The 24,273-nt window shown below is 44.2% G+C and overlaps 1 protein-coding gene across 2 annotated transcripts in view; it reads right to left on the reverse strand.

Annotated features, from left to right (window-relative positions):
• ELMO1 (engulfment and cell motility 1) overlaps positions 1 to 24,273 on the reverse strand; it is a 222,408-nt gene that overhangs the window by 134,274 nt on the left and 63,861 nt on the right. For both annotated transcript variants that reach the window (XM_061464314.1, XM_061464313.1), the window contains 3 exons: positions 23,757 to 23,888; positions 12,592 to 12,696; positions 1,135 to 1,243 (listed from right to left, as the gene is read on the reverse strand). In XM_061464314.1, the coding sequence (XP_061320298.1) occupies positions 1,135 to 1,243; positions 12,592 to 12,696; positions 23,757 to 23,888 (346 nt within the window). The remainder of the gene's footprint in view (positions 1 to 1,134; positions 1,244 to 12,591; positions 12,697 to 23,756; positions 23,889 to 24,273) is intronic.

Raw genomic sequence — 24,273 nt, forward strand, 5'->3', positions numbered from 1 at the left:
AGAGCTATGGGACATGCACAGAACAGCACCTACGAAGCGGTACTTTGGATCCCAGGGAGTTTCCTGTGCATTTGTAAAAACAAAACTGATCTTTAGCACTCAATTCAAGTGGGTTCACAGCTTTGTTGAGGCTGTGTGTTCCTCCTACAACTACCAGCCAAAAAATTGAGACTTAAGACACTGCATTTGAAAGCTTCAGTTGTTTCAACAGCCAAACTATACTTTTAAAACAGCTCTTCATGTCGGTTCAGAGCTAGTAGGTACAAGAATCAGTGATACCTATAGGCTTTCCTGCTGCCTTTTGCATCGCTCTTCTCTCACTAAATTCTATGGACTTGGATGTAAAGGTGGAAGAAAAATCTTTATTAGGGAAAAAATTCAACAGGAACAAAATGTCTCCAAAAGAAACAAAGCATCTCAGTTGTGCCCCCTGCTCGTGCAACAAGAAAAGCCTGCCAAACCAGACTGCAGCTGGATCCGGAATATTACTGATGGGTAAGCGAAGTTTATACATAGATACCGATAGTTAAACACCGACACTCCAGACTAACAAAGATACAGACATCCTTTTCTGTTGGATAGTACCTAACAACTTGTCTAGGGACTATAATCGAAGCCAAAGACAGCTCGTTTACTCTGTATTAAAATACAGTATTTCATAGCACACTGCTAGAGTAAAAGTGTCATCTGGTATTTAGATAGAGCACTAGATATCTAAGAGAAAACAGGATGTGCCACTTTAGATGAGCAATCCCACAAAGAATGACTATGATACTCATATAAAACCAACCTATGGATAAGCCCCTGGAATGGTAAGACAATAAAGTCTCCTACAGCAGATCAACCAATGGGAAATGAGCTGACCCATCCAGAAATGATGCAGCTAACCTGCTTCATATAGAAGAGACTCCAGGACTGGGTGACCATTTCCCCTACTCCATCCTCATTGCTGGTATGCTCACAAACCAGTAAAAGACACAGCAAAGCAGACACAGTCATTTTGAGTGCCAGTGTTCAGCATGTGACTACACTGAGAACCGGTCCTCAGGAGAAAATTCATGTATTGAAATAAACTTCAGGCATCACTGAACTGCCTCCATGGCTCTCAGAGGTCAAACAAACAGGGCAACTTACGTAGCTCTCCTACTTTCAGTATTTCACACAGCATCTTCGTCAGCTCAATGCTACTTCGGCCAAACGGGCACTCATGCTTGTCTTCTCGACTGCTGTTCTCCAGGACAATCTGAGGAGGAAGCAAAACAGGAAAAGATCAGTCTGAAGAACCCATGCGCTGAAGCACTGTCCTCCGCATCCCACATATGCAAGATACAGCAGGTTGAATTTAGGAGCCTGTAATTGGAGGCTCTATTTTCATGAACCAGGTAAATGACCTATGTCTGAGGCAGCCAGCAACACAGAAGCAGTGCTGCTCCATGGCCAGCTAGGAAGCTTTGCCATTCCTATGCAATGCTCCTGTTCTGCAGCACCCCTGGCTTCGAGGAACTGCAGCAGAAGCCAAAGAGAAGAAAGCATTTCATTTCAAAGTTGCCATTTAAAGGAAATGAGATATAATGATGTGGCGACATGGACACACCTAGAAGGATATATTAAAAAAACCCAAAAACATAGTGGGATTCAGGCTCCAAAAAAGATCCAAGCGTCAAAACTCAAAGGGAAGCCCTCAACGGAAGAGAACGTGCACATGTTCTGTATTGTGGAAGAAACTTGTGCTCATGTGCAGAACATTTCAGGGAGCTATGACTCTTGCATCAAGCCTATGAATGCTGCAAAAGCAACTCAAGCAGAGCCTCTGTATTCTCGGTTGAGTGACACTGCAAAATAAATGGGAGAAAAGAGTTCCTTGCACACTTGTACACCTGCTGAGTCCTGCCATATCACACACAGCTGGATAACGTTTTCCCCAGCACCACAAATCATAGAACCATAGAACAGTTAGGGTTGGAAAGGACCTTAAGATCATCCAGTTCCAACCCCCCTGCCATGGGCAGGGACACCTCACACTAAACCATGGCACCCAAGGCCTCGTCCAACCTGGTCCTGAATGCTGCCAGGGATGGGGCATGTAAACGGCTGGTCACTCTCTGTGTTACAGGAGTGGATAACCCCTTCATGCTGCTTTCCACTGGTGGGTTTTTTAAATCACCTTCAGACTTTGCACAGAAATTCAGAAAATTCTCAGGGATATGATAAATATTTGACTTTTTCCTGGCCTCTTCCAACAGGGCAGTGTCAGAACCATGTTCATCGCTTTCCCATGAGGAGCTACTTTTCCTTCTCAATGTTTTGGGTTACATTACATCTAATTGTTCCGTATCATCTCTGGGTAACAGCTGCACCAAAAACACCCCTGCAATTTCTGTTCTACGTTGCTGCAGCCACTGTTCACGGAACATGTGAATATGATTTTGCATTCCGGATGAATCATCCTGCTTCAGCCTCTTTCCTGGAGGACCGTGCTGCATTTCCATACCCAAATGCAGGAGCAACGACAGAGCAGCCCAAGCCCAGTGTGAAGCTGTGTCTCAACACCTCTCCGAGATTGCTTCTCCTGTTTTATTATTATTGTGGTTTATCTCTCCCATAATAAAACATAAAACCTGCATACTGGAGCAGGGGGCTTTGACACAGATTTAGATACAGCAGAGAAACGCTGGTAATAAAATCAATGGAGAGGCAAAATGCAAGGGGAAGGGAAGCAGGCAGATCAGCATTCCCGCTCACTTCTGGCAAATGCATTTTGTTGAGTTTCACATTAACCCGACATATTAACATTTCATGAGCACATAAATATTTAATGGTGACACCATATATGCATATTATGTCAGGCAGGATTACAGCAATCAATAAGAATGCCGGAGAAATAGTTAAGGCACCATGTATTGCTATACAGCAAATTAAATGGCAATTTGAGTAATCAATATGTAAAGCAGCTCTGAAACGATCCTCAGCCACACTTTGCAAGCTCCATCTTTCAGCATCTGCTGTGCAGAACGAGGCCGAGCTGCCATGTCACGTTTCTGTAAGAAAGGAGGATGGAAGGCCCTTTACTCCATCTAAATATCTGCAGGCGATTCTGGCAGATACGGATCTTGCGAATGAAACAGCGACGGCAAAAAGGGAAAGAGGAAGGGAAAAAAAGGGTTCTTATAAATACCCAAAGAGAAATCATTCCTGGTCTCGGCAACAGATTTCAGATTTACAACATTCATTATTATATCTGTAATCTCCTTTCACGGCTTCGCGACTCATATCCTGTTCCAAAGTCAAACGCTATAAATACAGCTGATAATGGCATGGTTTTAATGTCATTTCCTCTATCACTCTGGTTATGAAGGAGAAATAAGCAGGGAATGGACATGTTTACTTCATAAACTGGTGAAAACAAGAGCAGGGAAAGAAACGTAACACAGCTCCAGACCGACACCACTTCTGTGTGTCTACAGAGCACACAGCTGACTTGATCCACGTTTCCATCACAACAGTGCTTTTACCAAGGAAAGGAAAGGATTGAGGAAGTCACGAAGCCCACACACAACCTTCATTCAAACGGAGGTCTATCATTAATGCTCATGAAGTGGCTGCACCCTATTATCTTTCTCCTCCTCCCCATCACAAATCCGCAGTGAGCTGCACATCCACCAGACATTTCATAGGCAGCAGGTTAAATTTGCCTGGGGGAAACAAATACTTAAAGGCAGACACTGCAAGAGAACCCTCGGCTCCACAGAATCAGAATCATTTAGGTTGGAAAAGACCTTTAAGATCCTAAAAGTCCAACCGTTAACATAGCACTGCCAAGGCCACCACTAACCCATGTTAGTGCCACATTAACCCATGTTAAGTGCCACATCCAGGAGTCTTTTTAAACACTTGCAGGGATGGTGACTGCAGCCCTGCCCTGGGCAGCCTGTTCCAATGCCTGAGCACCCTCTGGGGCAGGAACTGTTCCTCAGCTCCATCTAAACCTGCCCTGGTGCAGCTTGAGGCCGTTTCCTCTTGTCCCATCCCTTGTTCCTTGGGAGCAGAGCCCAGCCCCTCCTGGCTCCATCCTCCTGTCAGCCACTTGTAGGGAGCCATCAGGTCCCCCCTGAGCCTTCTCTTCTCCAGACTGAACCCCCAGGTCCCTCAGCCCTTCCCCATCACCCCTGTGCTCCAGGCTCTGCACCAGCTCCATTCCCTTCTCTGGCCCTGCTCCAGCACCTCAATGTCTCTCCTGCAGTGAGGGGCCCAGAACTGAACACAGGATTCAAGGTGCATCCTCACCAGTGCCCAGTACAGGGGCACAACCACTGCCTGGCCCTGATGCTGCACTGGTGCTGATACAGGCCAGGATGCTGGTGGCTGCCTTGTCTACATGGGCACAGTGCTGGCTCATGTTCCATCTTCTTCAGTCCTACCTCAACCCTGGTCTGCCTGGCTGCCCTTTGCTTTGCCCTTAGAAATGTGCTGCTGGGTTTTCCCTTGCTGTAGTCCTGCAAAGCTGCAGAATTGGGAATGTCCAACATGAAACACAGCTTCTAGTACACTGGATGTTATACCCAAACCCAGCTCACGGTACAAGAGTACTAAATGTTGCAGACCCTCTTCTCTTCCTCTTTATCAATACTGTCCATGACCATGAGGCAAAGCAGGAACAACCCTGATGTGTAACTCCCAACAATGTGAGGGGAAAAGGGAGGAAAATAGAGAAAATGAGTGAGAGCAGCACAAAATGAGAACAAACCTGGCATCACAAGAAGAATGAGACTGAATTGACCAGCAGAAGAGGAGAAAGGAAGAGGTTTAACAACGTTGTTAAAAATGCAAGGAGGTGAAATATTTAGGAAATCAGCGTTATCCATTTTCTTGACATCTCTACAAAAGAAACTCCATGGCCTATTAAGGTATGGGAATTGGACAGCAGTTGCAGCAGAAAGCAGATCTGCACAGTCTGTACTGGTTTTCAGTAACCCGCTATACGTACTTCTCTCTTACACATTCCTGCTGTAAATTGAGGAGAAACATTCCCCAATCACCAAACAAAACCAAAGAGTGATCAGAAAGAGAAAGAAAGGCTTGATCATGTTTCCCAAGGCGGACATGTCGGGCAGCACTGGTAACAGTTGAATTTCTCCTGGGATTTAGCCAGACTGAAGCACCCCAAAGTCAAAAGTCTTTTCAAGAAGGAGAAGGCAGCCCTCCAACATCCAATTGTCCAGCAAAGCATTTAGAGAGCTACAGGAAAGAACATTCCTCCTTAGAAGAGATGTTGTTTCCAACAGCAAGCTCTTTTGCACTTCCTTTGTGTTATAATCAGCGGTGCTCAGCATCACCCAAAGAATGCTCACCTGCCTTTACAAGATACCCACCAAAGCCACGGACAAGGACATTAATTCAAGTGTCAGGCCAACATCACAGATGCTTAATTTTCCACATTTTGACTACCATGGGCTTAAAAATCTGCGTCAGCTTCAATAATGAAGTTAATACCTGTTCTGAATGAATTCAAAAGCTTCCTCATCAACATCCAGGAAGATGAAACCACCACACGGAAATACTCCCCTTTCACTGGGAAGGAATATCGACTTAGCCAATACCTTAATCCCTCACATTAAAGGTGGAATTGGCTCAGAGTATACTGCCCACAGCAACTGCAGATGTAATTCTCAGATTATTGAGCCAACCTCAGAGCTTGGCAATGGAATAGATTCATTGTGATTAGGAAGCAAATACAGAAGTGAAAGGCAAGACCCACTATAGCTGCTCCAATACTTACTAAATCCCACAGCAGGCAGCTCAAGAAGCACTGCTGCACTATTAAAAAGGAGCATTTCCCCAGACCTATTTTGCAGTTCTGTCTAAAGCAATCCTGCATTAATATGGAACAAGCTTTCTAGCAGTCTGCTGTAGGTTCCTATCAAGAGGTTCAGAGTGCTAGTTAGTAAAGGCAGTAAAAACCGCCTTAGACCCAAAATGCAAAGTCAGGCAGCATTCTAATATCCCAGAATTGCAGGGATGCTCTTCATTTTCTTCACACTGCTTTTCCTTTTCCTAAGCCTCCTTATCACATACTGTAGGCTTCACCATTTTGCCTTCATTTAGATGCTTTAAATAACTCTAGGAAGCAAATCCTAAGGATATGCTTCCTGAGAAGGATAAGGGATTCTAATGTAGACAATTTCCATTCATCCTCTTCATCAATTTTACTTTCTTCCTAAGGCAGCTTGTCACTTGCTTCAAACTTCAGCACCAGTGTCCTTCCAAGAGCCTTCACTCAGCACTGCCCCCTCTAAGCTGCCTTTTTATCTTCACTACTTTATTCCCAATTTCCTATGCTTCCTCTCTTCCTTATCTCAGCCTTCCTTCACATTCCTGAGACATTACAGAAACTCCTCACGGCAAAACTAAAGTCAAGCAACAACTACATCTGCCTTCCTCAGGAAGGCACTAGAACTGAAATTTAAGCTGAGATTTGAGATAAGAGCTGAGGACCTGTAGTTACAGGACAATGTTAAGCACCAGACACCAAGTCCTGATGTGCACAACTATGAATTAACACCTGGGGGGTAAACAGGAGGAAAGCACAGTACCCACTATGGCAAAACAGTCAGGAGACAGTGACACAGTCATACAGGACAACAGGGAAAAGAAAAGCAACTGATTATGTCATTATATAGGTAATGACACGTAGGTAAGAGGGTCCATTCAAACTGCCAAGGTGTTTGACTGCAGCCATAAAATGCTTCTAACAAAGATCTCTCTCCAGATTTCTCACAGGCCACCTTTAGGTACCGATATCTGAGGGGAAGGTAGGAACAGAGAATGGAAAGACTGGCAGAGAAAAGAAGACAAGACCACACTAAACAGCCTGGGAACCACCAGTCTCTGGCAATTAGGTCTTGTGTAGAAAACCGCATTCCTTCAAGAGACGCACCAGGACGACTCATGTAACAAAGCTCATTTTTCTCCTGAATTTTAGCAGAAGGGAAATAAATTACATCCTTTTTCCTATCATTTCTGCAAGAAAAACGGCCTGCCAGAAATCAAGCTCAGTTTTACCTCGGAAAACACTGAAATTATGCTAGACTACTCCTATGTGATCAGGCTAGAAGGAGCAGGCAGGAGGAGTCTTTGTGAATTGGCGGAGGGATGCGTAGGCAGCCTCCTGTACAAGGACTGCATGGGTTAAGGCAGACAGCCTGTGACTCAACCCATTACAGTCTGAGAGGGCTCTGCAGGATGCCAGCCACCTCCTTGCCTGCACCACCGGCACTCACAAACAGCACCTGCTCCTCCACTGCCACTCCTCAGAGCAGCAAAAGGAGAAGGAGGCTCCTCAATCCCCACAACTGAAGTAGCTGCTGGGCAGGAAGTGTCTCTGCATCGCAGCTGCGTGAATCAGCTCCAGGTAGGCACAAGCAAGGGGAAGGGGATTTTCTACTACTGATCCTAAACCAGCTCCACGTTCAGTTTTCACATAGTCAAAATAAGCCTTGGTGCGACCAAAGTCCAAACGTTGTTTTGATCTGCAGCATTTTCATAACTTCAAATATCTGCTTTAAATACAAGAATGGAAAATGTAGAAGCGTGCCACCAAACATGGCACCCACCATTCACAAGAACGTAATGGCACTGGACCCCTTATGAAACACACCAAGGGATCAGTAAGCCGAACTGTGCAGCGTGGACTTCAACACTGGTTTCCTATCCTGGTGACAGTATTACAGACAGAAAATTCCACATTCAATGTCTAACAAACATTTGTACGAAGCAGATAAAATCAGTCAGAGAAGGGATAATGCCTCTCTGCTACAGATGAGGGACTTGAATTACAGGCTACGGTAAAAGCACCTCTTTCCAAGGAACGCTTATTTTTTTCCCTACACATATCAAGAACCTACTAACCTAATAAATGGCAGAGAATTTGGCATGAACCTGGGTAGCCAGCTGGGCAGGATCCAAATGGGTGGAGAGCCAATGCTCTAAGTTTAGAGAGCTGCTAAGTTTATTTGCAGTTTCTGCCAGAACTCTTGTGCTTAAACAAAACAAGGAAACACAGGATGTGTCTCCTCAAGCCAGAACCTCACCCCAAAGAAGCAGTGAGACCTGCTAGAATATGGCTACTCATAAGTGCCCGAGAAAAATATTGACAAGCCACCAACAGTCATCAAAAGCAAATTCATTAGAAAGAGAAACGTGGACCCCACCAGAGACAATATCGTACAGGACTTCTCCATGACTCAGCTCGCTTACTGTGAAAAACAAGAACCTCCGAGTAAAATCCCACACTCCCTCCAGACGAAGGTTATGTTAGCACTATCGTTAGGATGCCTGCGTGGAAAATGTGAGGTAAGGGAATGTTTCAGCGGTGGTTTATTAGAAGCTAAGTTGTAGTTGCTGTCAATTCAGTTTATCCAATAGCATCTGCTCTTTCTTGCCTGGAAACACTCTTAAACTTAGGCAAGATCCCAGATGAACGGCAGTCTGCTCCCGACTGGAGCAGTAGCTTTGATTTTGCTGCCTGCTATCGAGAACACCTGAACAAACCCTGACTGCACATACAGCGATCAACCTATCGAAACTGCAGGGCTAGTGTGTCCACAGAAGCACCCCAGGAACAGACATGGCACACAGGACAAGAAGTACCAAATTCCTCTTTTTGGGTTACAAACAGAAGGAGTGCTCCATTTTGGACCCTTCAGCTTCACTTCATAGCAAATTAAATGAGATCATTATTTCGAATCGGTACCAGCAAACTGAAGCGTGTGCACAGAAAAACCAAAATCAGACAAATGAACACACCTACAAACGCATCTGCAACAAGATGTTTCAGTCTCATGTATTTAAATCTCTCTCCCCATCGTATCTCGAAAAGAAAATGGATCTGAAAAGTCTTGCACCATCAATGCCCAAACAGATCGATGACAAAGCACCAACAAACAGGGATATCAACAGCAGAGGTGGCATAAGGGATTCCACTGGAAGGTTTTCCCTCAGACCCTTTTTACACCGCGGGAAGCATCGAAGGCACACTGCTGCAAGTTACCAGTAAGAAAGATCTCAAGATGTCTGCACTGAGCAAAGTCTGGTTTAAATGGTAACTTCTGACTTTAGTTCTAAAATTAGGAGAAGGTGAAGCTGAAGCAGTTTTGGAAAGGAGCAAACCGAAGCAGGGGAAACACACGACTTGTCTGCTCCGTAAGAACAAAGCACCCAAAAAGGTTATCTGTCACAAAGCTCTATTCCAATCATTTTCTTCACTGCTAACTTTAATTATACACTCTGTCTGTCCTGTAATTATGGAGCTTGGGAAGCTGCCAATTATTTCCTGTGGAAAATTTCTTACATTTCATGCAGAGATTCCACATGACTTCCATCAATGCATTCCATGGACTATGTCACCTTTAAAAGCAAAGCCTCTGATGACAGCAATTGATTATTTAAGTGGAACATGAAAGAAATGCAATGTCCCTGATAGCATCAGACAGCTAATGAAGAACAGAAAGTAAAGCTAACTCCACAGAGAACTAATTCAATAGGAAACATGTTCAGAACTCAGAATGACAGCTAAGGACACCACACCGTCAAAGAGAACAGGGATTTGCTTTCCTTCCTCTACACAACCTTTCTTTGGGATGCTACAGTCCTATTGTACAGTAAACAAAAAGCCAAGATTCAAACTCAACCCAACATCTAAATAAACTGTGCTGATCTGAAGGAAGAGAGCAAGGAAGGAAGGCATTACTGTAATTTCAGCAACAACAGGGAAAAGGTGAATGAGAGAAATGAGAAGCAGGCAGGAAAGAATCAAACAGGCAGGAAATTTGGTTATTTTTGTTTCCCCATGCAGCACTCACATTTTCACCTTGCAATGCCTCCTGCTTTCAAGATGCAGTTACTCATCTGCTCCACTCCCTCATACCCGCATTCTTCAACACACTGCCATTGTATTTACTCTTCCTACAAGTACTTTGGTTTGCGACTGGTCTTTGAGGCCTCCAAGTGAAGGGCACTTCAGTTTCAGACATCCTTCCCACCTAATTATTTATTATGCAAATTACTTCTAAGTAGAATCACTTATGAGAGGCAGAACAAGGAATGAAAAGGGAAGAGATTATTTAATGCTTATCTTCTAACTTCTCCTTACCCATTTCTCTCGGTCACACAAGAAGATACTTGACTAAGGGCCATGCTAAGGAAGCAACAGGTCAGGCTGCAGTGATTTGTGCTGTCTATTAAACTGCCAGTGCACTCAGGGAGACCATCACGACCTCCTGATAGTGACTTGGCTTAAAATACCACATTCTGTCAGGAGAAGTTTCATATTTCCCAAGTTTGTTTCAAACCACCTCTGGTTTCCAGTCTCAATTTTTAACTGCTGCACGGCGCAGACGTTATCCCAGGGTACAACAATCAACTGCACTGCAGAGGGCCAAGCTGAAATAAGCTCTCCTCTTAGAACCACAATATTTCCTAGCATCAAGAATGGAAGGACAGAAAAGAGCTCCTGCCAAACAAGTTTTTCAGTATGCAAGTATTGTTTGTACAGATAATTTCTTGTGGAAACTTAACCTGGGCCACAAAGAGAATTTTTGTTAGGATCTAAGAGTAGAAATGCATCTGACAAAACAAGCAAGGTCAACAGGCTGTGCAAGCAGAGCAAGCTGGTGTTGTGGGGGCTTTGGGAGCCAATGGCCATGAAGAAAAGGGGTGATGTTGGCTGTGAAATAAGGAACTCGAATGAGAAGGAAGCAGGCATACTAGGACTCCCAGGAAACTACTGTACCCCAGCTGGTAAACCAAGGAGATTACAAGGGAAAAATCGGGTGTCTTTTGCGATCAAAGACTAGCAATGCTGCAGGAGTTGCACAGCACCATTCATCTCCGAGGTGTTCAGCATGCCGCCAACATGACGAGGTGGACCACCACAGATCCGTGAGCTACCATGCCAGCAAAGCTTGTGTAGGAATTACTCAGAACTACTTAGGAAAGACGGGTGGGCTAACACATTCCCGAAGCGTGTTAACAGTTCCCAGAACAGCTTGGGGCAAGCAGTTTAATCTGAGCATGCTTCCGCGTGGCAACTCCAGTGCCCATGTATTCTTTCTCAGGCACGCAAGAACTGTACAAGAACAAAAGCAGGCGTCTCGAAACAACAACAGAAAATCTCGGTAACGAAGCAGCAAAAATCCTTCATTACAGAAAGAGAGCAGAGCCAGCAGCAAAGTCCCTTCTAAAGAGGGCCTAATTACATGCTACACTGACCCCAATTTTTAAGACAGCATTTGTGGCATGAAAACAAACAATAAGAAGACTGGAGAGATGTCAGTGAAGGCTCTGCTTCAACAGCTCTGCTTTTTCAGGCGTCTTTCAGCCCTTTCCAACTTCCAGAAAACACGCCTGTCTCTTCTGGGAGCACTGGCTGCCCCTGCTAAGTATATTCTCCAATGTCAGCATTTTCCAAGGAAGCCTATGAAGTAGCACGGGCCAGATCTTACCAGATTTTAATGAGAAACAACAACCAATTCTCTTCGTAGACACAAACCCACAATTTGGCATAGTTTAGCCAATGAGTGAAACAGCCCTCAACTTCAGGGATTTACAGGGGCTGAGAAATACTGCTGCACTGCATGCTGCCACAGTTTCTTTTAACACTTATTGCCAGATTGAGACTGAGGAGAAAGATATATTTAAAGAGCAGATCTTGTGGCCTCCTGTCATGTCCTCGTATCAAGCTGGCCTGGACATCAGCAGGCCTGTCTGAGCTCTGACACCACAAACTAGTTGATAATGAGTATTAAAAGGTCACTCTTCACTTTTTAGTAGAAATGACTGGAAACCACCCCTACTATCTCAAAACACTGACCTTCTAGACTATCCCATCTGTGTTCACCAGCTTTCTGCTTGGCAAACATCTGATTCCTATAAAGGTCAGGAAAGGTTCCATTCAGAGGCAGGTATTACTCAGCTGTACACCTCTTCCTGTGAGGATGCAATACATAACTTCCCACATTTGCTATTTCCAGGGTAGTTGAAGCGGAGCGGTCAGGGGGCAGGAACAGGTTGTACAAATGAATCGTGATGCTTCTTACCTATTTTTTCTCCAAGCATTTCCTCACTACAGTTTTACAGTGCTCATCCTAACTCTCAGGACACTGCCAACTCAGTCATTCTCCAAAGCATTTGCTCATCAAAACCTCATGTCCACAGAAAACCCTGATAAGATTTTGGTAGACTTAGAGCAGGGCAGAGAACTGGGCACAATCACTCATTTCTGAGCTTATGGACACCCATCACGCATCTGACAAAGTTCACCTCCCTTCTCTTTGTAGGTCTAAGCAAAAAGTTATACTGGGGAAAAGTAGCATCTGTAATGTTTGACTTGGCAGTGATAGACCAGGCAGCTGTACAGCTTTCTCCCCGATCTTCTACAGACTTACACCGTGCTTTAGTGTTACATGGTTTGGCTTCCTAGAGCTTTTGTTAATGACATCAGAATTCTGAACCTCCTCTTCAAAGTCAACTGCAAACAGGACATAACCACTCCAAACAGGCAACTGCACAGACCTCAAAGATGAGAAGGAGCCTTACCCGTATATAAGCATCCTGGTGGTGTTTAGCAAAGTACAACATGTTGTCGAGGGCCAGCATTCCTGGAGGGGTCTGTGTAAAATCCATTGCAGGGTTTACATGATTCTGTAAAGAGATAACAAGTTGACTCAGTTAGCATCTGCAGAAGAGCTATCAGCTCCCCAGTGATGCACACCATGTAACAGGTAGCTGCTGCATCAGACAGTCCAGCAACAGAGCTCTTTTTACTGAGCAGAAAACTCTTAACAAGAAAACAGTCCATGTCTTTAAAGTTAAAAGCCAAATGCAAACACTATGAGGTTAGCAAGTCAGTCATTCACTTCTGTGGCTACAGAATGGAGCTTCCCAAAGGTTGATGTGTTAGAAGCATGGATCTCCCACATCTTTCATGGCAGAGCCACGCCTCAGGTGTACTACGTACTAAAAGCACTGTTGACATGAAAATGCAGATCTATACACAAACAGCCACCAAACCACCTCTTTATACAACTGTTCTGGATTGATTTCTAATAAACCACAATAAGGAGAAAAAGCTACTAGATTCCAAAGCTGTATTAAGTCTACTGGAACTTGTGTACTCCTGAACACACAGGGCCTCAGACAAAAGTGTATGAAATTAAACACATTCTCCTGCGGAATTCAGGTAAATTTTTGGTTACATTCTTGAATCTATGAATCTCAACTATGGAAGTAATGAATGAACAGACCAACTATAACCAAAACTCGGCAGCCTCCACACACACCTACCACTTCCAAATGTTCGGTTCCACACACTGCATCAAAAACTACATTCGCTCACAATATCCATCAACCCAGTCCATCTTTAGACTGGATGGAATTAAATGTACCTTTGAGTAAGTTCCACACAGTTCATGGTTGGGATACGAACATCTGACCGGCTACAGACAGGCTTGAGAGCACCACAGAAGCTTCTCTTGAAGCTGCTCAGAGAAACAAAGGCTCTGTCCTTAGTGGAATGTGTCTCCATCAAAAAAACGCCTATCGCCGGCTGTGCTCTTTTATCAGTACCACCTTTGCAACGTCTCCAGCTCCACTCATCATCCTCACACAGGGAGATTTCCCTTCCTGCTTTACGATGGCGTTTCCCTTCCACAGGCCCCAGCTGACAGAGACTTTAAAGTGTATTTACTATCAGAAAATTGCCTGGTATGGATCAGCACAGATTTCTTCTACCATCAGTCTACCTCAGAACCACCACGCAGCTTCTGCCGTGTGGTCAGGATCAGATCCACCCACCTCATTGACAAAAGCAAGGGCTTTACTACTTTGTCCTCCCAATGAATCTCTCGGGCCATAACACTGTAGAAATCTGAGACTTCATTCTCTTGCCTGCCTTGCCTTTAGGTGTCTGACCGGCTGGGTTTAGCCAGGCAATAATTCACAGTCACAAGGAAGATTAGAAATATCTGAAAGCTAAAATTATCCATTAAAGCTGCTGCAACTTTATGAGGGAGACAAAGGTTTGGGGCTGAAAAGGCATGCACAACCTGTTTGTTTTACATCTCCAGCTTGGGAGAGCAGCTGCATCAGCAAAACAATCACAGGCTTATCATTTTGCAGTAGGGAATCAAGAGGATATCCGGAATCCTGGAATTGATAGGGAAATAGCTAGGCAGTAGATGTATCAGCAGGGTGGGAAAACAACAGGCTTACCGAGTTGTGTTTTCCAAAACCTCCTTTTTAAAAGACATTTAAATGAAGATTCCAATATTCACCTGAATGATGAACAAAAGCCCTCTGCAGCTATCTCCCCAACTCAACCTTCCATCTTCCACGTGCGATACGTTCACCAGTCAGAACATTTAAAATCAGATCAAGGCTGCGACACGCACAAGACCAACAGACCTCAGCTTCTGGGAAGAGAAAACTTCCCTTCCCACGAGCTTCTGCATTCCAGAAAGAGCAGCGGAAAGCTGTCAACAAGGAACCAGTTTTACACCTTTCGCAAGCACACCTTCAGCACAGGGCTGCACCTCCTCTCTTCACCCCCGTGCTTTAGCACAGGCACACTATACTTGGATAAACACCTGGCAAGCAGATAAGAGTATCGAGACCCATCTACCTTTCTCCAGCTATTAAAACACTAGCACTCACTTCACTAGTAGCAGGACACCGAAATAAAAAGACACCTACTGTTGCTTGAACAGTTCTTTCCTTCATCCCATTCTACATCTCAGGTTGTACAGAACAGTGACCAAAACCAGTGAGGGCAAAAGAAATCTCACTACATTTATTAAGGATGACTCATCCTGTCTCATACCATCACTACTAGTACTGTGTTCAACCAGAAAAGCCACCTCTCCATCACTACCTACTTTTTTAGTAAGTCAAGCCTATCAAACCAGCTATTTTCAGCTGTTCATTTCAAATGCTTCTGTGACTTTGGATCCCAGGATAACCAGAGCATGATCTGCATCTGTGTTAAGTCAGTTACCTGGAGACAGGCCAGCTGGTAATAGCCGAGGATCCACAAGACAGCTCTGGCATGTGTGAAGCAATACATATCTTCAATTATTCTTCACATTCAGAAAGAACCCCAACTTCTTTGATCCCTTCCTTCTTCCTCCCTCCCCCTAAAATCATCCTTTTCTTAACAGGCTGAATGTTTGTGGTTGAAATATTAACTTCTTGAGAGTAGGTTGAGAAGTGAGATACAAAGCTAAATTATCTAAAATGCCACAGTGAATAATTCAGAAGTACGCAAACGCCCTCACCTACAACATCATTTATTAAATACACGGAACACAACGCCTCAGGCAGAATAGTTGCATCTGTTTGGTATAAAGCCTATTGCATTCTGCTCTTTATAAAAAACCAAGAGTAAGAAATACAAACGGAACAGATTGGTTACCTTCAAATTTTGAGATAATTTTGGGTGAGTTTTCTTTTGTACACCAGGCTAACATCTATGCATCTCTCAGCTTCACTGTCTGAGTGGTATTTTATAGCTTATGCTTTTATACCGTACATGTTAACGTTACCAAGCCCATCAAGAATTTGTTAGCCAGCTTAGTAGGGTACTGCGGGAATGAAAAGTCACTCTTTTGGGTAAGATGTAAACCCCAAACCACGTCCGTTTATGCCATTTAAAACAGAGTAAGTAAATAAATCACGTGGCGTGTTGCACAGCATTACTCTGGATTAATTCCAGTGCAGTAATTACATTCTGGCAACCTGGCATTCTCCTGCAGTCCTAGCTGTGTAAAGCTCTCTTCTCTGTCCTGAATGGCTCCACTGTCTTAATTCTGGCTTCCGGGGCAGTCTCTGAAGGATGTATAGAATGTGTCCTCACACGGAGATGCCCAATCACAGTAATGGTGTACTGTCTGTAGATAGCTGCTGATGGAATAAGCAACACCCGTTCCTTACACTATGCCTAACAACATGCGAATACGCCGAAGCACAGAAACCATGAAATTCCCTGCATCCCTAGCCTATTACAGTACAGATTTATTTCTGTCTCGACGGATATTGATAACTTCTCACAGATTTTGCATCAGTGCTACGTGCAGCTGTGTAAATCAGTCGACAAGTCATGCCAGTTTGTCCTGAAAGCAGCTTGCAGTATGTGCTAGACCTGGTAATAGCTACTCTCCATAGAAGAGCAAACTTCTGTTTTTCCAACCCCAAAGCAGCGTAGGTGAAATGTTATTCTGTATGCCTCACTTCTGTACGTCTGTATGACAAAAACACTACAGAAGCTCCCAGGGAGTAAAAGAACTGATGACGGAGGAACGTCAGAACATCTGAAAAGGAAAAGTCCAATTGAAGAGGTGTCGATCTAAAATGAACCCTCCCAAAACTGGTCACAGTGATATTCACAGTGAATGACGAAGTGATAAACTTACATTAGAACTATCAACTAGCACACAACCCTACCATTTACCCCTTCCCTAAATAATCCTGAAGTTCTACAGGCAAAATGTTCCCATCTGTTCATTTACACAAGAGTTACAAATATGAGAAAATGCTACATCAAAAAAACAACCAAAACCCCCACAAGCAGTTGGGAAGAGGTGATCAGCTCCAACTCTTAACGAGGAAGTAATTTTGTCTTTTTATTTCACAGCTCCGCATTCAAAGAGATGATGATGCACACAGCTTCGACCGTCTGCTTTAACGAGACAGATAGAACGGTGACTTGGGAATTTTCAACCTCTCTGTATTCAATGAAATGAATAATGAAAAGTAAGTATTTTAAATTAAATTAAAAAAATTTACATGAAAATTCAAACTATCATAGAATAGTTTGGGTTGGAAGGGACCTTCGCAGATCATCCTAGTTCAACCCCCCCAGCAATGAGCAGGGACATGAGAAAGCAAGAACCAACAAACTGAATAGAATGAAAATGGATCTGGAGGATCCCTGGATTTAAATAAAGTAACAATTATAAAACCACGGTGTACCTCGAGTCAGAAGTATCCAATATATCAAATATACCCGGTATATCAAATATACGGCTGCAACTGCTCTATCTCTGAAAGAATACGCAGAAAGCCTTTTCAGATACTTTCAGTGCAAATCATTTAAATCACATCCCCACTACCCCAGCACATACAAATAACTGCAGGATAGTTCTCCTGGATGCAGTTTGCATCAAAACTCACCAATTATGTTTGCATACAACAACAGCAGGTTTTCCTTCAAACAAACACTGCTGCTTCTTCCACCTTTGTGTTTCAGCAAATATTTAATATTAAGCATTTCTGCCCGGTTAATTTATTTCTTTATTAAATTCTACCTATTAACATCTAATTTCTAAATATTAGCATTTAATATTAAGCACTTCTACCTGGCTAATTATTTTTCTATGACAGTTCAGCAATACACATTAGTAGACTGCAAATGTTATTCTCCAATAATAAAATCCACTCCAACCTACATAACATGTTAAGCAACAGCATTTCTGGATCAAGTTTGACCTCACCAACATAAAACTGACCTTTGCAATAGCAAATAAATCCTATGAACAGTCTGCACATAATTTTCCTTATAAAGATTAAAAAAAAAATCATGATTTGATGACTGTATTCCCTTAATTCACTGAGCTACTGTGTAAATCTAACATAAAGCACCAAAGAGGTCTATCTATATAAGCCACCACCAGGAATCTGTCCCAGTCATGAATCACTGAATTCCAGACTGGTTTGTGCTGGAAGGGACCCTAAAGCTCATCCAGTTCCAACCCCTTGCCACGGGCAGGGACCCCTTCCACTAGAGCAGGTTGTTCCAAGCCCCTGGTCCAACCTGGCCTTGAACACTGCCAGGGATGGGGCAGCCACAGCTTCTCTGGGCACCCTGTGCCAGTGCCTCAGCACCCTCACAGGGATGAATTGTTTCCTCATGGAATGGATGCTATGATGGCCAGAACTGCAAAAATCTGACTAAATCAGCTGAACTCATCAGGTAAATCCTAACAGCGCATGTCAAAAGACAAGCACGACATATTTTCAGCCATGAATAAATTATTACATAAATTCTGTTTTGTAAAGCAAGACAAAATGCTCTTGCATAATTCTCTGTATTTTACACACACCTATATGACAGCTTTACAGTTACAGGGAACTAATGCTTTGGATTCAATGATCTTAAGCCCTACAGACTGCCAGCAGTTTGAAAGCCTAGAAGAATCTAACATGAGTGCTATAACTTCGAGCAATCACATCCTATCAAATACATGAAAACTATGAATTACCTGTCAGGTTTTATTTTAGTTACCAAGCACAGACTTTACAGCTGGATACATGTTCAGCACTTCACAGATTGCTGCCTCCTTATTACTGAAGTAATTCTTTCTGGGCACGTGAAGTTACCACGCAGTAACAGATCACGTACCCTCTGGGGAATATCTGAAATGAATCAGTGGAACATGGTAATTTCAATTACACGTTTTCAGCATGGTGAATTACCACCAGCTATCTCCCAGTATCCACTAAGTTTACAGAACACCACAGAACAACTAAATGAGAGGTCAACCATCCACTCACAGACCTACCTCGACTGGGTCAAGAAACTAAAAGCCACACTAGTTGATGACTACTCCACACTTGACATTACCAGGTCATTTAGCAGCCACCTCAGCAGGCCCTGCCAAGTTTCCTGTCCCACACTTTCAGTCAAAGTCAGAGAATAAAAATGGTTTGGGTTGGAAAGGACCTCAAGATCATCCAGTTCCAACCCCCTGCCATGGGCAGGAACACCTCACACTAACCCAGGTCACCCAAGGCCTCATCCAACCTGGCCTTGAACATTGCCAGGGATGGAGCATTCACAGCTTCTTTGGGCAACCCATTCCTGTGCCTCACCACCCTCACATTAAAGAACTTCTTCCTCAGATCTAACCTGAACTTCCCCTGTTTCAGTTTGAACCCATCACCCCTTGTCCTATCGCTACAGTCCCTAATGAAGAGTCAGTCCACTTTAGATGAAACTGATGCTGGACAAGGTGGGAGCTAATCCAGATGGTTTGTACTGCAGGGAATTAAGGACCATACCACGAGACTTTCTAGAGGCTCAACTACGAGGGTGTGAGGCAGGTACCCCTCCAGCCAGAGCAGCTGGAGAGCAACCAAGGGCTACAGCTTTCCAAACAGCTCCAGCTCTTCCAAACTCCTAATGGAAGCCTAACACCCACGTCCTGGCCAGTGAGCCATTTCTGCACTGCTTGAACTGCAGCAGTAAAGAAGTACACCAGGAAACTGGCATCTCTCCCCAGCTTAAACGGTGGCAAAAATATAAGCCTCTTTGTGAGCTTGGAACATGTCAGGCAATCAGCTGGTTTCATTTCACCAGCATCGCTAATGCAGTCTGCCTCTTCTACACAGGTAAGATCTAAGGCACAAATGCCCATCCTGCCCAGCAGGATCATTCTCAAGCTAGCAAGGAGACAGCCATGAGCAAACAGCGTGAACAGTGCCAGCAGGAGCAGCAAGCCAAAACCATTAATCCATCTAAACCTGCGCCTCCTAAATAAACACAGGTTAAACGCTCACAACGAGGTGGAAGTCAGACGCAGCAGAATCAAAACCTACCTGAGTCATTTTACCTCTGTGAATCCTATCACAGCTGCTCCTAAGTCACATTTTGGCATGAAAAGCCTCTTTTTGAGTCTGTTGAGTACGGTACACTGTGACTTGCACTCTTTATTTAAGCATAATGGCTGGCACAGCTGGTATACTGGCATACAAACATTAACAGTCCTCACAAAGAGCAACGGTTCAAAGACCACTTACTACGGAGAACTCCAGAGCTGTTCAACAGGCATTTTGTACAAAGGAAAGTGATACCAAACAGTTAACAAGGAAAATGAAAGGTCTGAAAACAAGATCTGCTTGAATCAGTCTTCTAAGCATAAGACTACTAGGACAGCGTCGTTTTGATTGCTTTAGTTACACTTCAGGCAGTTTTACCCAAACTTAACCTTCGTGACATAACACTTGCCACTGTAATGAAGGCGCATTAATTAAAACACCTTTCAGCCGTGGTTTCTTTTAAAGACAAATTACTTAAATTATAAGCAATCGAGTAAAAGCAAGGCAAAAATAATCATTAGAGTTTTCCTGAGGATGTGTCTCTGCAGAGAACCCACACAGGAAGCAGCCCACTTAATGGCTGCAGTTGCCTCTGTCATCCATCACCACTCAAAAGAATTGAGTGAAACTCCTTCCTGCTGTAAGCACTATCAGCTCCAGTAAAGGATTTCATACTTACATCCTATAGCTTGCATGGCACACCCACAGAGCAAGACTGGCACTCCATTTGTGCAGTGAATTATACTTCCCTTGGAACTTCATTAATAATGATGACTGTCGTAGCTGGGACATCGCAGCACCCTTAAGAGCCATGCTGCTCATCCTGTAACATACCTCATCTGCCCTTAGTAGAGAGGTGATAAAGAGACAAAAACCCATGGGATCCATCACTGGGGAATTTCAGTTCACTTGACTTTGACTCTTCTTTGCCTCCCTCTACAGGGATGTGAAGCTCTTAGAACTAGAACTGTGCTCCCCAAAATGCAGATGCTTTGCTTGCCTGGGCACTGTTCTGCTCTGCCTCCAGTTTCCTCCAGACAGACATCAAACAGAGGATAGAGCTGCACCAGAATGCAGGAAGATTTAAGGCATTTTTACAAGAACACATCGCATTGCCACTCGGGCAGGGGCTGTGTAGCAGGCTGACGACATCAGTCAACGTATGCACAATTCAGGTATGAAGGGGCTTTTAATTTGGGGAAATAATTCAGTATTCACAAATGAGTCACCTTCCTCCCCTTGTCTTTTCATTCATTCATAGGCTTTAGTTAATGAAAGCACATGCAGAGAATGTCTGCAGTCCTTTGTAGCTAAAGAAATACCAATACTTTGTACATTATGCTATTTACAGTCCTTTAAATCTTGCAACAGGCAAAGAAACCCATGAGGAAGGAGAGGAGAGGGAACAGAGTGATATGCACATTTAAGTAACATGCATACATATCTGGTTGCATGCACGTGATGGGAAACACAGGCTTAAAAAAAAGCCCGAACAACCCTATTCTCAGTAATTAACAATAAATTGAATTTACACTGTTTCACAAAACCACCATCGCTTCAATATCAAACAAGGGGCCATGTGGAATCAGCTATAGCCATCAAGCCTTGAAACAGATGAAGCCCACATTACAAAAGAAGAGAGATGTCGCTTTGTCTGATCACTGTTGGGTATATTATTGTACATAATGGCACAGAAAGATGTCCAAGATCCACCTCTAAGAGAAGGGGGTCAGAAAACCATTAGCAGTACAAGAACTCTTCTGCTAGGATACACTTGGAACAAACCACTCAGCCCCACTACACTCAAACCCATGGAGCTGGCCTGCCCCCACGAGTTTGTAACTGGGATGCACAAAGCAAACAAGCAGCCAACAAGCAAACCACACAGTGAAATCATACACAGTTCTATGATGGGCTTTTAAACCTGCTCTCCTCTGGAAGGACTAAAGCTAAGAGGAGCTGAGCAGTAAACAGTAAAAGGCTGGCTTATCCATGTTAACAATGAGCAAACCATTAGATGCCCACAGCTCCTGACAAACCATTCTGATAAATCACATGCAGCTGCACGGTAAACAACAGCAGCAGCTTTAACATCTGGATTTGCTGGTCACTGTGGTGCTGGTCACTAACAGCGCATCTGACCCAGGTGCCTCCTCCTGCGCAGTTATTAGCTCAGATCAACAGCATCAGCTTTACATAAAGTGAGCAGCTCCTCCAGCACACAGACACCATCCCACCAGGTGTTTCTGCTTACAATGCTCCGGTTTTGTTAATAGAATAAAGTTTCTCAGGTTTTCTCCCAGCCATTTTAAACCTACTGCCTCCAACCACCAGTAATCCTCTTGCATCCTTCTGTTACCACTCCGGACCAGCAGAAAACAGCCTGATGATCGCACCCGGCTGAGAAGCTATGGAGTCACAAAATCCCAGACTGGTTTGGGTTGAAGGGACCTTAAAGCTCACCCAGCTCCAACCCCTACCATGGGCAGGGACCCCTTCCACTAGAGCAGCTTGCTCTAATGTGTGGCAAACAGTAACTTAAACCAACGAAGCTATGGTTATGGGAAAGAATGCAGTAGGTCACACACCTCTGGGCCCTAACAGCACCAAGCACAGGATGGGTGCGAGAGCGAGGTTTGGGATTTCTGTATTTCTGCCTTGGGTTTGGAAACAGATTGATGCTTTGCTGCTGCTGCTCACATCTGCAGAGCACGGCCTGAGCTGGGAGTCAAACCTAAGTTCTTCTCATTGGACATCGACTAAACCTCACCTTTTCCAGATCTGCAGAGACTGGAGAACAAAGAAAGCCCCACAGAAAACTAAAGAAATCCAGACTGCAAGAAAGCATCCCTGTCACAGAGCCCATACGAGCCTGAAAACATTCAAACACAGGAACAAACTATTACTTCAGAGGGAAAACGCATCTGACCAGTAAGTGCCAGACAGAAAAGAAACTATTTACAGCACACTGTATAACAAACTGTAAGGCAAATTAAGTAAATTTTTATTGCCCAAGTGGTTTCATCTAGCCTAAGCATCAAATATCTTCTGGCATTCAACTGAGAAATGGAAATTCACAGTGCAGAACAGCTCTTTCTACTATTTCTAAGGCTGAAATGACTGTACCCATGCAAGTGAGCTCTTGAACTCTTGTGAACAGCCTGCATCTGGTATGATGCTAGTGCCCTCTGCTGTGAACTACTACAAACTAGTGAGTAGCTTTCTCTTAAGATGAGGTACTCCAAATAGTATCAAGCCATATAAACACAGCAAATCAAGGGTTATGGAACGCCATGAAAAACCACGTGCTTCAACCACAGGTAATTATTTCTTCCAATTAGAATCACAGAATCACTGAGGTTGGAAAAGACCTTTAAGTTCATCAAAAGGCCAACTGATAACACAGTACTGCCACACCACCACTAAATCCCATCCCTAAGCATCACACCTACACACCTCCAGGGACGGTGACTGCAGCCCTGCCCTGGGCAGCCTGTTCCAATGCCTGAGCACCCTCTGGGGCAGGAATTGTTCCTCAGCTCCATCTAAACCTGCCCTGGTGCAGCTTGAGGCCGTTTCCTCTTGTCCCATCCCTTGTTCCTTGGGAGCAGAGCCCAGCCCCTCCTGGCTCCATCCTCCTGTCAGCCACTTGTAGGGAGACATCAGGTCCCCCCTGAGCCTTCTCTTCTCCAGACTGAACCCCCCAGGTCCCTCAGCCCTTCCCCATCACACTTGTGCTCCAGGCCCTGCACCAGCTCTGCTGTTCTCCATTACCACACTGTCTCTCTTGCAGTGAGAGGCCCGGAGCTGAACACAGTGTTCTTTCAGACTTCTCCTAGCTGTTTATAGAATATTTCACCTTCCTCTTCACCCTGGCTGTGTGGTCTGTACAGATTCCCACCATGTTACCTGCCTTGCTGGTGTTCCCTGTGATTCATAGGCATAAACACTCAACCCTATCGGCACCATCATTGATCTCTAGACAACCAAAACACTCTGTAGCATTACAGGAGGAAATAGCCAGAAGAGCGAGTAAGAGAAGTGACTGGTTACAAGATGCACAATGGATGCCCTCACCCACTTTCAGTGCACCACCACACAGAAATACTCACAATAAATCCCAGTTTTTTATAGTCTCGAGTATACATGGATTTGCGTTTCTCAATGCTGCCACTGCTATTGTTAGGCTCAGATTCTGCATCAAATGCGATTCGTCGGAGTTCAAAGATGATATCCCGCTGAGCCTGTGATAAAACAAGGTTAAAAAATGGGTTCAAACCTCTCACTTTAATAACCAATATCACAGAAGCTGTTTCAGAACACTGTTTCGCCTCCACTGCCCAACCTTTCTTTGCCTGAATTCCCTACCTCATACTCAGAGACAGTCAGCAAAATAACTTTGTGGTTCCCATTTTGCAAAGTCCTCACATTTGGTGGGGTTCACATGCAGATGCTCAAGTGCTGACTTCCAGAAACTGGACTGCACACTTCATTTTAACCACAGGCATGAAACTACAGGAGCCAAGAGATCACACACGTCCCAAATTCGGCTGGTACTTCAGCACTTTGCTGTCTAAAACTGAAATGGCTCAGCTCTCGGCATTCCTTTTGGTAACTGCGCACATTTGC

The sequence above is a fragment of the Pezoporus flaviventris genome, unplaced genomic scaffold (assembly GCF_033815535.1).
Source record: "Pezoporus flaviventris isolate CSIRO_AGI_PZ_B2104156 unplaced genomic scaffold, CSIRO_AGI_Pfla_v1 ptg000037l, whole genome shotgun sequence".
NCBI lineage: Eukaryota > Metazoa > Chordata > Aves > Psittaciformes > Psittacidae > Pezoporus > Pezoporus flaviventris.